This window comes from Cavia porcellus, unplaced genomic scaffold, assembly GCF_034190915.1.
Source record: "Cavia porcellus strain 051 isolate PalLab524CR breed Dunkin Hartley unplaced genomic scaffold, mCavPor4.1 scaffold_17, whole genome shotgun sequence".
Taxonomy (NCBI): Eukaryota; Metazoa; Chordata; class Mammalia; order Rodentia; family Caviidae; genus Cavia; species Cavia porcellus.
Window position 1 is genome coordinate 18,568,169 of NW_026947500.1, and position 14,864 is coordinate 18,583,032.

General features: G+C 43.7%; 1 protein-coding gene across 3 annotated transcripts in view; it reads right to left on the reverse strand.

The window, feature by feature from the left end:
- Fam120a (family with sequence similarity 120 member A) overlaps positions 1-14,864 on the reverse strand; it is a 91,200-nt gene that overhangs the window by 63,917 nt on the left and 12,419 nt on the right. For all 3 annotated transcript variants that reach the window (XM_005002920.4, XM_063227319.1, XM_003468079.5), the window contains exons 2-3: positions 9,676-9,922; positions 6,793-6,875 (exon numbers count right to left, since the gene is read on the reverse strand). In XM_005002920.4, coding sequence (XP_005002977.1) covers positions 6,793-6,875; positions 9,676-9,922 — 330 coding nt within the window. The remainder of the gene's footprint in view (positions 1-6,792; positions 6,876-9,675; positions 9,923-14,864) is intronic.

Consider the following 14,864-nt stretch of genomic DNA (forward strand, 5'->3'; position numbering starts at 1 on the left):
ACTTATCTGCACTCTGTACCAAATCGGGTACCACACACAGGACAGGGGCACAGACACGTGGTCTGCTCTGAAGAGGGCTGACATTCTCTCTCCAGGGCAACAGGCGCCCCGGCCCAAGTTCAGTGCGTGGCTGGAATGTGAGGACAGTGACAGTGCCAAGAGTGAGGAGTGGTGCGGAATGGGGACTGGAAGGACCACCGACAGCCACTTCACAGCAGCGCTGCCGCAACACCCACAATGCTTTGGGTCAGAAGGTGGCCCAGGTGGCCACTCAGTAACAGGGCCGAGGCTATAGACACACAGGGATGGCAAGTCACCCACAAAATGTTCACCCAGTTATTTAAAGAGTGGTATGGTGGTGTTATTTAAAGTGAAATGAGCATTCCTGGATAAGTAAAGAGAGTAAAACATGAGAAGACCTCTCTGGCTTGCTTCCTCTGGGTCTCCTCCAGGGCCTGAGCCCCACTCGGACTGAGGGCGTCTCCCGCTTGCCGCTGGCCCTGCTGCCGGCAGGTCTTCCAGGGGAAGAAAGCTGCCGGCAGCCTACCCGTTCCACAGAGAAGCCACAGAAAGAAAGCCTGTGCGCTTCTCTTCCCAGCACGGCGCCAGGGTCCTCTCCTAACCTGCATGGCACAGACGAGCCACTCTTGGGTCCCTGCAGAGTTCTCAGTGCTGAAAGCTTTCCACCTTTATGTTAAAACAAACAGGGAACAAAAACTAGCTGGAGGTAGAAGCAAGCAGGAAATCTCTGTGCTCAATCTTCTATTTACAATTATTCCCTTTAACAGTTACAATTCTGTATAGCTTAGAAATGAGCAAATAAATCCAGGTTCTCAATACCTCAACGCTTAAAGCCCAGCACCATGAATCTGTATCTAAAGGTTTACATTAAACATTAAGAACACATAGACAGGGCCAGGGATATAGCTCAGCAGCACAGCACCTGCCTGGCAAGCGCAAGGTCGTGAGGTCAATTTCTAGTACCAAAACACCAAAAAATAAGAAACATGTGGACAATGTGCATGATGATAACAATCTATAATGACAAACTGACTTTTTTTTTAATTCTGGAAGATCAAATATCAGTTGTTAAAGGAGTCAATTCCCAGGTAGGATGAGAAGTACTTTTCATTTCATTTCATATTTGCATCTTCTTGGTGGAAGAGGTATTTTGTTTTATGAGACAGAGTCTTGCTATAAGTTCAGGGCTTCTCAAAAGGACAGAATGGGGATGTAAAAAAGACCAAAAGAGACCTGGCCCAGCAAGGAAGCCAAACAATGGCGGCAATGGTACCCAGAAGACAGCAGCCAGAGGAGGTTTGAGCTGGGACATCCAAACAGAAGGGCACGATGGCCTGGTGGGCACCATGAACAATCGGCAGAGAAAGAAACTCAAAATACACGAGACCAAATGTGAAGCTGAAGAACACATAACCACTAAAATGAATGTAATGGCCTGTGATTAACAATTCAGCTTACATATTATTACATCTAAAAATGAGATCAGGAGAATGCACAGTATCCTGATTAAGAAAAGTACCCTATAAAGCGTTCTAGAATCTCAAAGTTCAGGAAACCCAGTGCTAACGAGAGATTACATTTAAAAAATAAAATAAAATGAAATGAAAACCAGCAAATACCAATAAATTTCTGTTAACAATTAAAATAGCAAAATGCCCAACCTAAATAAAAATTTCCCCTAACAAATTATTCTACAAAATTAAAGAACAATTGTTTTAAAAGAGAAAGCACTGATGGGGTGCCTAGGGCCAGGAGCCTGGGCCAGCCTGCCACACCGGGTAGTACACAAATCACTAACCCTCATACTCCTCGGATCTGGGCTACCACCGAGGCACGGGGGCAGCCTCAAGGACCACCACCTGATGGGCTGCAGGCATGGGTGAGGGCGGGGACGTCAAGGACTGTGCACTGTGTGCTGAGCCTCCTGAGCCCGGGGCTCCCAGGAGCTACCGTGCCTCTGACAGAACAGCCTGTTCCTCCACGGGGCCACCCAGACAGGCACAGCAGCTCTGCGTAGCGCCCACAACAGGCAAGACTCCGTCTGCTGGTTTCCACTGCTGTGAACCCATCAGAGTTCTTCACAACCACAGCACCAAGTCAAAAAACACACGGCAAGGGTGTTTCACTTATTTTTTGATTCAGTCTGTGGCCCTTCTTAGAAATATTTCGATTGGAAAAGTTAACAGTGAAAACTGCTCCCTGGTTAGAAACAGGGAATCTGAGCTGTGCATTCCTGATATCCAGACGAGCAGAACTTTTAAGTTTCTACAGCCAACAGAATCAAGCAGCTTACCTCAGGTTTGAAGGCCTGATCTGTCCTTAGCCCCTTGACCCTGGCCAGGCTCCCTGATCACAGGTCACAGGCGGCCACAGGCCTCCAGGCATACAGCAAGTGAGCCAAAGAAAGAACAGGGCCTCAGAAGAGGCAGGTAACACACAGCTATTCTGCCTGGCCTGTTTGCATCACAGAGGTCCAGCACACTTTAGAAGCGCTTCTCTCCAACTGTACCCGCAATTTGCATACTGTATGAAAAGAACTCCCCCGTCCTAGAGATAAATGTAGTCTTTAGTTATACCTTGTTATTCAACTGCTTTGGAAATCCACACATTCTAACGGGAAATTCTGTCCCACACTCACTGCTGTTCAGTATTGAGACATGGGCTGGAATGTGTCAAGTGCCTCATAGCTTGCTGCCCTTCCCAGCAAAAACCACTGATTTGACCCTCACTGTTTTTGATATGCACCACACCTGCCTCCTGGAACCAATTAACAACAACTACCACTGTACTGCTACACTAAATCTAAGACATTGATGCTCACTTTACTAGCAGCTCTTAATACTGCATGAAAACCCAACCACCTCACTAACTACCATACTTTTCACTGCCTCAAACAGAGTTCGAAAGGCATCGAACATTGTATTCATTGTCTAGTAATAAGCATGAGCCACTGATTTTTGGGTGGGTTTTGTGGATTTTTTTGGTCTTTGTGAGTCAGGGTTTCACTATGCAGTTCAGGTGGCCTTGAGCTCACTTTGTAGCCTAGGCTAGTCTCGAACTCACAATGATTCTCCTGCCTCAGCCTCCCAAGTGCTGGGATTACAGGCGTGAGCCAGCACACCTGGCTTGACTCACTGGTTAACAAGCCAGAGCAAAACAGTTTTGCTCCTTGCCTCACTTTCCTTTCTGCAGATTTTACCCCATCTGACCATCCCAACTGTCTTCCCCGAATCATGACAGGTCCTTTTCGTGCTTTTCACCCCACACAGTAAAAGCAGGAATAGCACTCTTTTACTAGACTGGGCAAAGCTATGGACAATGTGGGAAAAACGCATGATTTTTAGCAAACACACAACTGTGAAGTAAACATTCACAGCGAATCTATGCAACGCACAGGGTGAAAGGGGAGAGGCACCGTTAGAGACTCTACAGGTACGGAAGAGGCCACAGTTGTGAGTGCAGCTCAGTGGTGCAGCACGCACAAGGCCCCAACACCACACACCCACACCCACGCGCACACACACGTCTACGAGTGCTGTGTGTACACTAATAAAATTCAGTGTTGTCAACATACTGAGGGCTTCTGAACCACATGAAATTATACAGTACCGACTTTCTATAGTCGTTTTGCTGATTTTTGTTTGATGGTAAAAAGATGAAACTCTCAGAGTTTCTATACAGTTATCTGGTTTTGTATCCTCCAGGCTGAGCCTTCTTCAACCACCTCTTTTATCATACTTTGTTCAGAGCATCGTGCCAAAGTCAAATGTTAGGTTATGCTATATATGCTTATATGAATTTATTACCTAATCACTTCAAAGCACTGTTTAACATGTAGCACACCAGTAAGGGATGAAAGAGTATTTTAAATAGTGAGGAACCAAATAAAAGAAGCAACAAAGTTCTACTTGAACCTTACGCAATTAAGTTAATTAAACTATAGGAAGTAAAATTTTAATTTGATGTGCCAGGGATTTAGCTCAATAGCATAAGCAGCTGCCTGTCAAGGTCATGAGTTCTATCCCCGGTACCAAAAAATTTTTAAAAATTTCAATTTGAAACTAAATATCAATTTTAGAAAAACTTTAAAATTTACAAATATTAAAAATGAGTTCGTTCCCCAGTACCCCCTCCAAAAAAGTATAACAACTATTCTTTTTTTTTTTCAAAGATATAACTAATCTTGCAACTAGAGGGAAAAAAAATTAGCAGGTTAGAAACAAAGGAGGCCATGCATGGTGACACGCACATTTAGTCCCAGCACTAGTTCCAGCACTCTGGGACGTTGAGACAGAAGGAATGCAAAGAAAGAAAGAAAAAGAAGCAAGTCTACATATCAACTGTGTTCAGAGTAGAAAAAAAAGAAAAAAAAAAAATCACACCAATTTCATCTACATTAAGATACATTAAAATGGAGTTATACAAAGAAAGTAAGTACAAAAAGTCAAAACATAAAATGGAACAAAGGCAATTTATTTTTTTTTTCTCTTCTTAAATCCTGAGCTTGGATCTTGCTAAGTTGCCCAGGCTGTGTTCTGACTCATAGTCCTCTGCCTCAGCCTCCTGAGTAGCTGGAATTACAGGCAGGTACCACGGTACCCAGATAACAGATGGAAATTCTGAACTCATCTCAAAAGTAGTGTGCTTGTATTTTAAAATTTGCTAAAATCCCACAAGTTATCCAGGAATTGGAAAAATTATTTTGGATTGCTTCTGCATTATGCCATAAAAATACCCAGCTAATTTCAAGAGACACATAATAGCAATGCATATTAGATACTGACTTTTGAAAACACTGTAACTAGAGGAAAATTGGAAAAATCTAAATATGCACTTATATTCAAATTCATAATAGGGAATTATTATTTAATTGATGTAATAATACATACTAGTAAGAGTTAAAAAGAATAGCCTTACTTTTAGGTGGAGGTGATACAACTGAAATTTCACAGATGAAGTATTAAGACATCTGCAAACTCTTTTGTTGGAGACAGGGTCTCTTTATGTAGTTAGTCTTGCCTTGAACTTATGTAGCTAAGCTGGCCTTGAACTCGTGGGCCATCCTATCTCAGCCTCCCAAGTCTTGGAATTACAAATGTGTGCCACCACACCCAGCTACTGCACCTTACTTCTGAACCGTTGAATTAAAACAAACCAAGACACGGACACACAGTACTTTATGGCAAAATGTCAAGATGGTGGATATACAGATAAACACTTTACTAGCCTTTCAATGTTTTATATACCTAAGTGTTTTCGTCACTTAGAAATTAGAAAAAACATCTGATACTGCTGTTACAAACTGAGTCAGTTCCTTGGTAATTTTCAAACTGCTCTTCACTCCTAGGCCTGTGATACACAATGCAAGGACAGCTCAAATGAGACATCCTGGGGCCTGCAGCCCAATGCATCCTTCAGAATAAATCTTCTAGGAAGCAAGCCTCTATTAGTGCCTCCATTTACAAAGTGTAACACTTAACAAATCTAATGAGCCAGGCAGAATCCTGTGAGACCCAGTGGATGACAAACTGCACTTCCCAACCTGCATTTCCATCATGGTACCACAAGGCTCAGGCGTACGATTTTGGGTTTATCACTTCATCCTTGAGAACACACAGGAGGGACCCAACCACACACAGCAAACAGAAACCCCTTGTCTTTCAAGGACAAAAAACCAAACGGGTACAGTAATTTCTAACAAAAAGGGAAAAACTTTCAAACAGAAGCTAAAAATCACCCAAACCAAGAACTACACTATATCAAAATAAAAAGGAAAACACATTGTAGCACACAATAAGCCATGAAGAAGAAAAGGAGTTTTCAAAAGCCAAGAATGAAATGAAAGATGTGGCAAAGGAATTCTGCTTGAACCTTCAGGAATCAACAAAGGTAATTATAAATCAAAATGCAGAGGAAAAAGTAATTTGTAACTAGGTATCTACTAAAAATCTTCAAGGTGTGAGAGCCATTCTGACAGAATCAGAAATTTACAGGAAAACCACATCCAGAAATTGTTGGCTTACACTCCTCCCTCAACTGCACAGAAGCTGGCCCCAGAGCTGGAACAGAATCAAAGTTCAAGTCCATTTTCCAATCCCTCAGGTCACGAAGGGCCCTTGCACCTAACAAGCACCAATTACAATCACAGATATCACTGCAAGTGCAAGCTGTAGTGACCTGGTGGCTCGTACCAATCTCACTCATCACTTTGATGCTCACATCAAACTCAAGATCTCCTCAGCCCAGAAAATCAGAATGAAGAACCCTCTGGAAGCTCACTGCTGGGATGCAGGGTGGTAATGGAAAGCGAGAAAGGTAGGGAAGCAGGGTGACTGGCCGTGAAACTGTGCACACAGACCATTTCTCTAATGAATCTGGGTCTCCCCACCATCCAAAGAAGCCTTCCACTATACTGTAGGTCATTATGAAATTTCCCATCTAAAAGATGTTGATATAAGTGACAACTATGTTACCTATTCAAAAATTAGTATTTTAAGTAAAAATTAATATAAAAATCTTCAACTCAAACATTTCCTTTTATCTATGTGCATGGCATTCCACAAGGCAATTCTCAGAGGATTTATAAATGTACCTACCGCATCAGTGTTAGGAAGAAGGAAAGAAAGACGGCAAGCCGCTCTCTAAGTCAGTGCAGTACGAGGGGGCGCAACACTGCCTGCTTGCTGCCACATCTCCTACCAGTAAGGATGCAACTTACATAAAAGCAATGGCAAAACCAACAGTTATAAATGCTGGAAATGAAGTTTGTACCTTTAGTGAAGCTAGTGGATGCTCTGGACCAAGTAAACTCCAATGAAAGGAAGCCAGATCTTCATCAGGTAGTATGTGATTTCCTACAACACAAACGTGGATAACATAAAAGCAATCATTGTAAGTGACACAGGTGAAACTTCCAAACCATCGCATGTTTACTTATATACCACACACAACTTCCAAATCTGTTAACACACTACATGCAACTTCCAAACAGCAACGGAGAATATTTCTTTACTTTTTAGCAGAAACAACATATAGCAAGCAGATTCCTTGCAGCTGCCTCAAATACAATTCTAACATTTAAATGAAGGCCGGCATAGTGGTCTATACCTAAGCTACTTCCCAGCAGCACATTAAATAAACACTAGTCTGTGAAAGGTCAGTCTGATAATATCAGCTAGATGCAAGTTTTCACTTATCCATGAAAGAGCTGTGGCTCAAAAGTTTATGTCCTGGGTGCAACAGCCAAATGGTGGAGCCTGCAGTAATGATACCTGCTTTAGCAAGATAATGATGGCAGCATGGATCTCCTCCCAGGAAGGCATGTGACAAAGCACATTCTTCAGCAGTACTCGGAGCCGCTGAGCTACAGGTCCTATTGCTGCTGCTGTCTCAGTCTATAGTAAGTGCATTCAACTGAGACCTTGGTGAGGGAGTACAGTGCTGAGGACTGAACCCAGGGCCTCACACCTGCTAGGCGTGAGATCCGTCCCTGCCCTAAGAAACATGCTGGAGGGAACAAGCTACTTCCATTGGATCACTGAAGGCCTAATGTACTAATAACTGCAGTATGTTAGTTATCTCAACGCAATTTAAAAGCAGCAGCAATTTCCTAAACAACTGTGACTTTTATAACATGACTTAATCATCCCCACATTAAAATAGCAGACTCATTAATTAGCTTCTGACGGGAAGCAAAACAGAGTGAGATCTTTTGGAACACTGCTAAATGATAATATTCCAAACACACAGAGACATTAAACAGAGACACATGAACTACCAGCATGTCCAGACCAGCAAAGCTAAAACTTTAATGACCAGGTTGACTCTACTGTATGCGCTTTCCTGTTAAAGGATTGCACAGAATTTTACAGTGAAATAAGTGTCAGATGTGGTGTGAGTGTGCAAGGTTTTTTTTTTAGGACTCAATTTGAAAAAAATATTAGGCCAATTCCAAACATCAGGTCTATGAAACTGTACCTCAAACACCTGAATGAATATTCCACCCTGCTTCCTGCAAACAAAAATTTACACAGCTATTACACAACCTTACACTATTACAAAAGGGAAAAGAAAAATAAGCTTTCTCAACTGAGGCCACTGGAACTTTTACAAAATCTAAAATTAAAAAAGCTCATCAATTAAGAGTTTATTGGGCTGGAGATTTAGCTCAGTGGCATAAGCACCTGCCTTGCAAGCAGACAGTCGTGAGTTCGATCCCTGGTACCAATAAAAACAAAAAAGAAAAAAAAAAAAAAGAGTTTATCTATAATTTGCCAAAACTATAAGAAGTGATTCTAAGACCTAAATTAACTTGATAAAATACAGCTTCTTCATTTGTTTCAAGATTTCACAATATAATCACTAGAAAAGAAAACCAGCATTATCTCCCAAGAAATATATTCAATGCTTCTTAAATATGAAAATCGAGTTTTCTTCCACATTTCAAACTGGCTAAGGTCTCCAGGTTCTAAGTGCAAGTTTCCTGTCCACTAAAAGCTAACGACAGGAAGAAGTTGCTCCACGCACCGCCAGGCAAAGGACATCCCACACAACGTGTCACTCACCCACTCCACTCCCTTTAATACCTCCAGAAGTTGCCTGCATAGGTTAGCAGTTCACCATACATTTACATTAACTTATAATCTTCCAAATCCCAAGTCACAGAGTTGATAAAGAAACTAAATTTGAAATTAGGTCCCAGGGGAACATAATTCCGTTAACCGAGTCCTCATATAAGAAGACTTTTTGGACTGTTTATAGAAATCTCTGATAACTAGGGATTTCTAATAAATGACTCACAATGTAACTGTCCTCTCAAGCAGGCCAGGCTCGGGCTGCTAAGCCCCCTGCGACACAAAATGAGGGTGAGCACAGCAACTTTGCCAGAGACCAAGTTACTTGTAAAGGGGCCCCAACTCCCACCGGAATCAGTATTGTCACAGAGTGATGCACACAAACATATTTACTTACATTGACACACAACTACCACAAACTCAGCAAGCGGGTGCTGGGACTAAAGCAGTGTGAGACACGCACACTGAGAGCACAGAAAAGGTGGCTGAGAAGAGCAAAGCAGGAAACATACAGGGCACGTGTCAAGCATGAGAGGAACATAGCACCTCTCAGAAACACAGGACACACAAGAAATTAACAGATAAAATCCAAACTTGGCATACAGCATAAGAAATTCTTCCAAGGGGATATTTTAAAAAATTACACGCCCACTTAAAATAGTTAAACTCTGTTTTTCTTTTAAACTAGTAAGAGTCTAGAATAGGAGAGGGAAACATAACGTGGCTAACTCCACACATATTTCCTTCTGTTAGAATTCATGCCAAAGGTGATTTTCATAGCAGGCATGGGTTAAAACATATGATTTAGAAATGTTATTTTTCCAAAACTTTGAGTTTATTTACAAGATAGTTTTTCAGCCCAGCTAAAATAATACATAAACAAACTGCTCAAGAACAAAATCAGTACATCATCCAGAATACCAAAAAATACTACAAAAAGTGCTAAGAAGAGACCATCCTCTGGTTATTTTAAATTTGAGATACACAATCAAAACATCTGAGACAACTCAGAAGGCCAGTGTGCTCACAGTCTAGTAACTCCTTTATAAAGTAAAATGAAGCTTTCACACTGCTCACCTACCTAACAAAGCAGCAAAAATAGGAAAACGGTTTGGGTTCAGGTCCAGCTGCTTGGCAACTTCATGCATCAGATATTGGCTTGTCGTGAGACTCTTCCCGTTGCGGCTCAGTTTTAGGGCATGGGCACTGAAGTAGTAGGGGATGTTACACAGGGCATAATCAGAGTCATAGGCCACCAAGCCGTGGAAACCGTTCTCTCTGCAGAAACCAATCACTTCTTGATGATGATCCTCGATGCTCTGTGCAACCTACACAAATGAGAAGAAGACTTTATCAGGTGTAATATCAAATCACAGCAGCAGGCTCCAGGAGCACACCTGCTTACCCAGGAATGGGAGAACGCTCAAAAGGTGCCATTAATAAAATGTGCAGCACATTGTAGCAACAGGAAATCTCAGTGGGAAACCTCATTTCACATCGCCTTCTGTCAGTAACCTACGCTGCCATCCAGTCTGCAAACTGATTTTCCACTCTCATCAAATTCAAAGATCATTCTGCTGAAAACACACAGAACTGGCTGGCCTGGAGACAATGGTTCAAAAAAGGGAGCAAATCAGAGGAGGGAAACAGTGTCAGAAGGTGGTAGACAGAGAAGCCACCCATGTTCGGGTCAAACTTCTTGGAGGAGATCAAACCTGTCACCACCCAGGTACAGTATCGTAAGGATTAAAGACCAGTGAAGATAGAGTGTTCTCCCTCACAAATGTGTTTGTCAATTCTGTGCTCTGAGGTGGGCAGGCAGGGAGCAATGTAAGGATGCCTGTGCTTACCCTAAAAATAGCTTCCACCTACCGTCCTGTGTGGAGCACACACAGTGCCAGGACTGCCACTCGAGTGAGCTCTAAATCATCAGTTACAATGAAATCTCACCAAGAGGCAACATAAACCTATTAAAGTCACATTTAAAGGAAAAATAATTTTCTAAGTTCTCTTGGTAAAGTCTGCAATATTTTACTCAATAAGGAAAAAAAAATAAGTAAAACACCCAATTAGAAATATTATTCCTTAGAATAAGAGAAAACTGTATCCCTAAACCTAAAAACTCTGTGTAACAGTTAAAGTAGAATACTTTTTAAAAATCTAAAGTTAGACCAGTTAGTCTCCCACTTTCAGAAATGGTAGTCCCTAAGTCCAAGTTCTTTATCTCAAATAATTTTATTATAGAGAACCTTTGTATTTAGTGATTTTTAAAGTACCTTTAAATCACTAGAAATTATAGCTGCATTGTAGCCATCTCTAATAGCAGGTCTCCGAACTCCAAGAAGAGCTCCTATAGGAAAGGACACCAGTGAGTCACCACACCCTGCCTACGTGCACCTCCCAGAGCTCCCCAAAGGGCAGGATGACGGTGCAGGTTCACGCACCCCCTTAGGGCACAGGGGCTCAATGCGCTCCACCAGGGGTCAAGGGTGAGCAAGCCTGGGCACCAACAGGTACAGGTAACCCTCAGCTCACAGATGAGGCTGAGTGCTGAGTGACAGCGAGCAGTATGTTTTAAGCACTATAAATGGTCATACTCCTGAACCCGGTAACGTGACTCCAGGAAACAGAGCCTAAAAACTCCTGTCCATAAAAACTACATTCGACAAGTGAAAAGGGTAGTGGTAACTTCTATGGAGGTACCCACAGTGTACTGGGAGGAACCATAAATGTTAAATCATTTTAGAATGCAATATGGTATACACACATTGAAAAAACTGTCTTTAAAAATAGCCTGGAAAGGAAAAATGAAAAACCAACATATTTTATCAGGGTGGCAGAACTGTGCTTTAAAAACACTTTAAATGAAAAACTAATAAAGAGCTGATGAACTCCTATTAGAACCCACACCCTGGTCACCTGTGCTATGGCTCTGTGGACAATCTTCTGCAGGCCTGCCTCTCTCAAGAGGACAAGGACCACAGCATGTGTATTTTTGTATTGAAGTTTACTACCTGACACAAGTAAGCACCCAAAGATGTAAGACTGCCCCACTGTGGGGCCCTGAAGACTCCTGAAATGATCTTCAAAGATCAGTAAGCACAGTGTCTCTCCGCCCCATGCCTAGCGGTGCCTGAGCGCAATGTGCTGTGTTGTGTGGCCTCCAGCTGCCTCCTTCCCTCACCTCGCAAAAGCCCTTGCTCAGCACAACACGTAACTCAGCCCAGCATTTAAAAAGCCAAGTGGCAGGAGGCTGAGGCAGGAGCATCACTGTGAGTTGAGGCCAACCTGGGCTATAAATTGAGTTCGCGAACAGCCTGAATACATGCATAGTGAGACCCTGTCTCAAAAAAACAAAACACGACACAAAGATAGTAATGTGTATAAACCATTAATAATTCACCACAACTCTAATTCACAGATGAGTAACAATAACTTAGTCCTCCCCAAAAGCACATGCATCATTAAACAAAGAGCTGACTGCTAGAACTGCAGTAAAGTCCTGAAACAGAAGGTAATGGACTTATACCTGTGAACAAGCAAGAGCCAGCTCTGCAGCACAGTTGGGAGTTCACCCACTCTGTTTTTGTTCATCTTTCTGTCTCAATCTCCTGAGTCATGGCCAGCAGGAAGGAGCCAGAAGAACTGCCTGGCTAGTAAGGCCAACGCTGATGTCTCTTTAAGGTTCCTTCACGACTAGAATTCCAGTACTTCCCCCATTAAAACTCACTATGGGTGAGGCGCTGTGGAAAATGCCTGTAACTCTGGCCATCTGGGAGGCTGAGGCAAGAAGAGCCAAGTTGCTAAGGTGTCAGCCTGGGTACCTTAGCAAAACTCTGCCTCAAAAACTCAACAGCAAAAACAAAAACCAAACAATTCATTACTCCTTTACCTGAGGAAGCACCACAAGGAGTGAAAAACCAAGGGGAAGCAGGGAGAAGAGTGCAGTGGTAAAGCACATGGGCGAGCTCCAAGCCCAGGGGTCAATCCCTAGCACCAAGGACAGGCTCACACACCCCACAGGGGTGCAGGGCAGTTATCCTCCTCAGTGGGCGAACCGTGCAAGTGTGGTTCAGCGTTATTCACCAGACAGACTGGAGAGCAGCTACCAAAGAAAACCATGAGAGTGCAGAGCTGAAGCTGACAGTGCAGGCGGTGGGTATGAGATGACCGGACGACATTTGTCAAAACTCCAATTGTTAATCACAAAGACTGGGAGCCTTTGGGCTAAACGCAGCCATTCAGGGTGGCTAGTGTGTCTCCTAGGCCTTGCAGGAACACTAGAGCAACTGGAAATGGAATCTGGCAAAGGCAAAGTGTACCAAGGAGCAGGGGGAGAAGACAGCACTGGATTAGATGAGACTTGCCATTAGGGAGGGATGGAGACACCGGGAGCTGGGGTATACCCTGGTGTACACAGCCCTCCCTCTGCCTAGTGCACAGGGAAACAGAGGAGGCCAAAGCATCGCATAGGACCAGAAAACAAGGAAAAGCCCCTGAACCAAAGGATGATGTGCGCCCAGGAGCCAACCAGAGAGGTCTCCGACCCCAGAGGGAGCCGGGCCCCAACGTGAGAACCATGTACCACAGATCCCACAACTCACACACTGATTAAACGAATGATTTACATAAATAAAGGGGAAACAGAGACACATTTCCTCTACAGCAGAATCCAAACACATAGTCCCTTCCCCGCAGATGGAGCTTCAGACTACCCCACTACTGCTGCCTGTGGTCATCTGGACTCAAAGGCCACTTCCAAAGAGTGAGAATGTTACATAGAGGCAAAAGGACTATGTAGCAAGACCCTGTCTCAGTGTTAACACAGGCAAAGAGAAACTCACTAAAGCCAGCGTCTGCCCACAGTGTCCTAACCCGTGATTCGGCTGTGTTGCGCCAGGATGGAAGGAGAAGCAACCACAACTCTGGGCTATTCTACCCAAAGGGCCAAGGGTCGCCTGGTAAAAACCGGGCAGACGATTTCACAGGAGTGGAAAGGTTTGGATGCAGAGAGAAAACAGACTGGATTGCACCAAGACTGGCTCAAGGAACAGCTATTCAGCCAAAAGTAAAACTAAGTCCTCCGGACAGATGCAGGGGGGCCGCACCAATTCCTCCTCTGGCCGGTGGAATGTTTCATGCTCCCTAACTCCTGCTTGACTCCTTGTCCTCTTGCCTGGCCAGAATGAGAATAATACAATGACATTCGTATTCCAAAAATTTCATTCATGAAGCTTTTAATTTCATTTCTTAGAAGTGAGTAAAAATTATGAAATACAATTTAGAAATGACTATTTTAATCACTTCAAAAGTATAAACTCAAACTCCCCAAAACTACCACTTCTGGACAGGCCATTAGACAGGCTAAAAGCACCCTCCGAGGTAAATCAGACTGAGGTGAGCGCCTCAGAACCGAGCTCCCAGGCTGGTACCCGAGAGCCCACCCGCCACAGTGACGAGGTGGGAGCTGAAGACCAAGGAAGGGAAGCGGACTAAGTCCGCTTGACTAAGAGAGAAGGGGACTGAGTCTCACACCACACAAGCGCCTGGCACACCAGAGGGGACTGGGAAACCTCACGACTTCCTTCTTCCAAGAGACAGGCTAGCGCGAGGCTGAAGGGCCTGCACCAAAGGCTGCACCGCGAGTCCCCAGGAAGCCCTCTGCTCCGGCTCAGTGTGCTGATTCTACACTGCTGGCGAAGCTTCCACAGAACCCTCGGTCAATCCGGCATCAAACCGTTGGGTTTCACATGTCATTGATGAAAAGGGACAGGTTCCTTAAGGTTTCTACTTATTTATAAGAAATACTCTCTAGGGGCTGAGGATTTAGCTCAGCGGCATAAGCGCCTGCCTTGTAAGCAGGCAGGCGTGAGTTGGATCCCCGGTACCGATAAAAAGGAAAAAGACAAAAAAAAAAAGAAATACTAACTAAAAGGCCCCCAGCTTACTAGACAAGGGTAATTATCAACCCCACAAAGGTAGCAGTGGGGACATTGCCACCAAGAAAGGATGGACCAACTGGCCCTGCCACCTACTCCCACCAAGGGACATGCGTCTCCAGGGAGCAACCATCTCGCCAGGTTGGGGGACAGCACTGTGCGATCCACATCTCCATGTGCCCACAATTCAACCCTAAAAATAATCACACTTCTCTCCCTGAGGGCGGGGCAGCGGTGGTGACTCAACAGCCTACATACAAACAACTCAAAACCATTCAAGTAACAAGCATTGATAATGCCAGTTACTCTGTTTTTAAATAAGCTGTGAAAA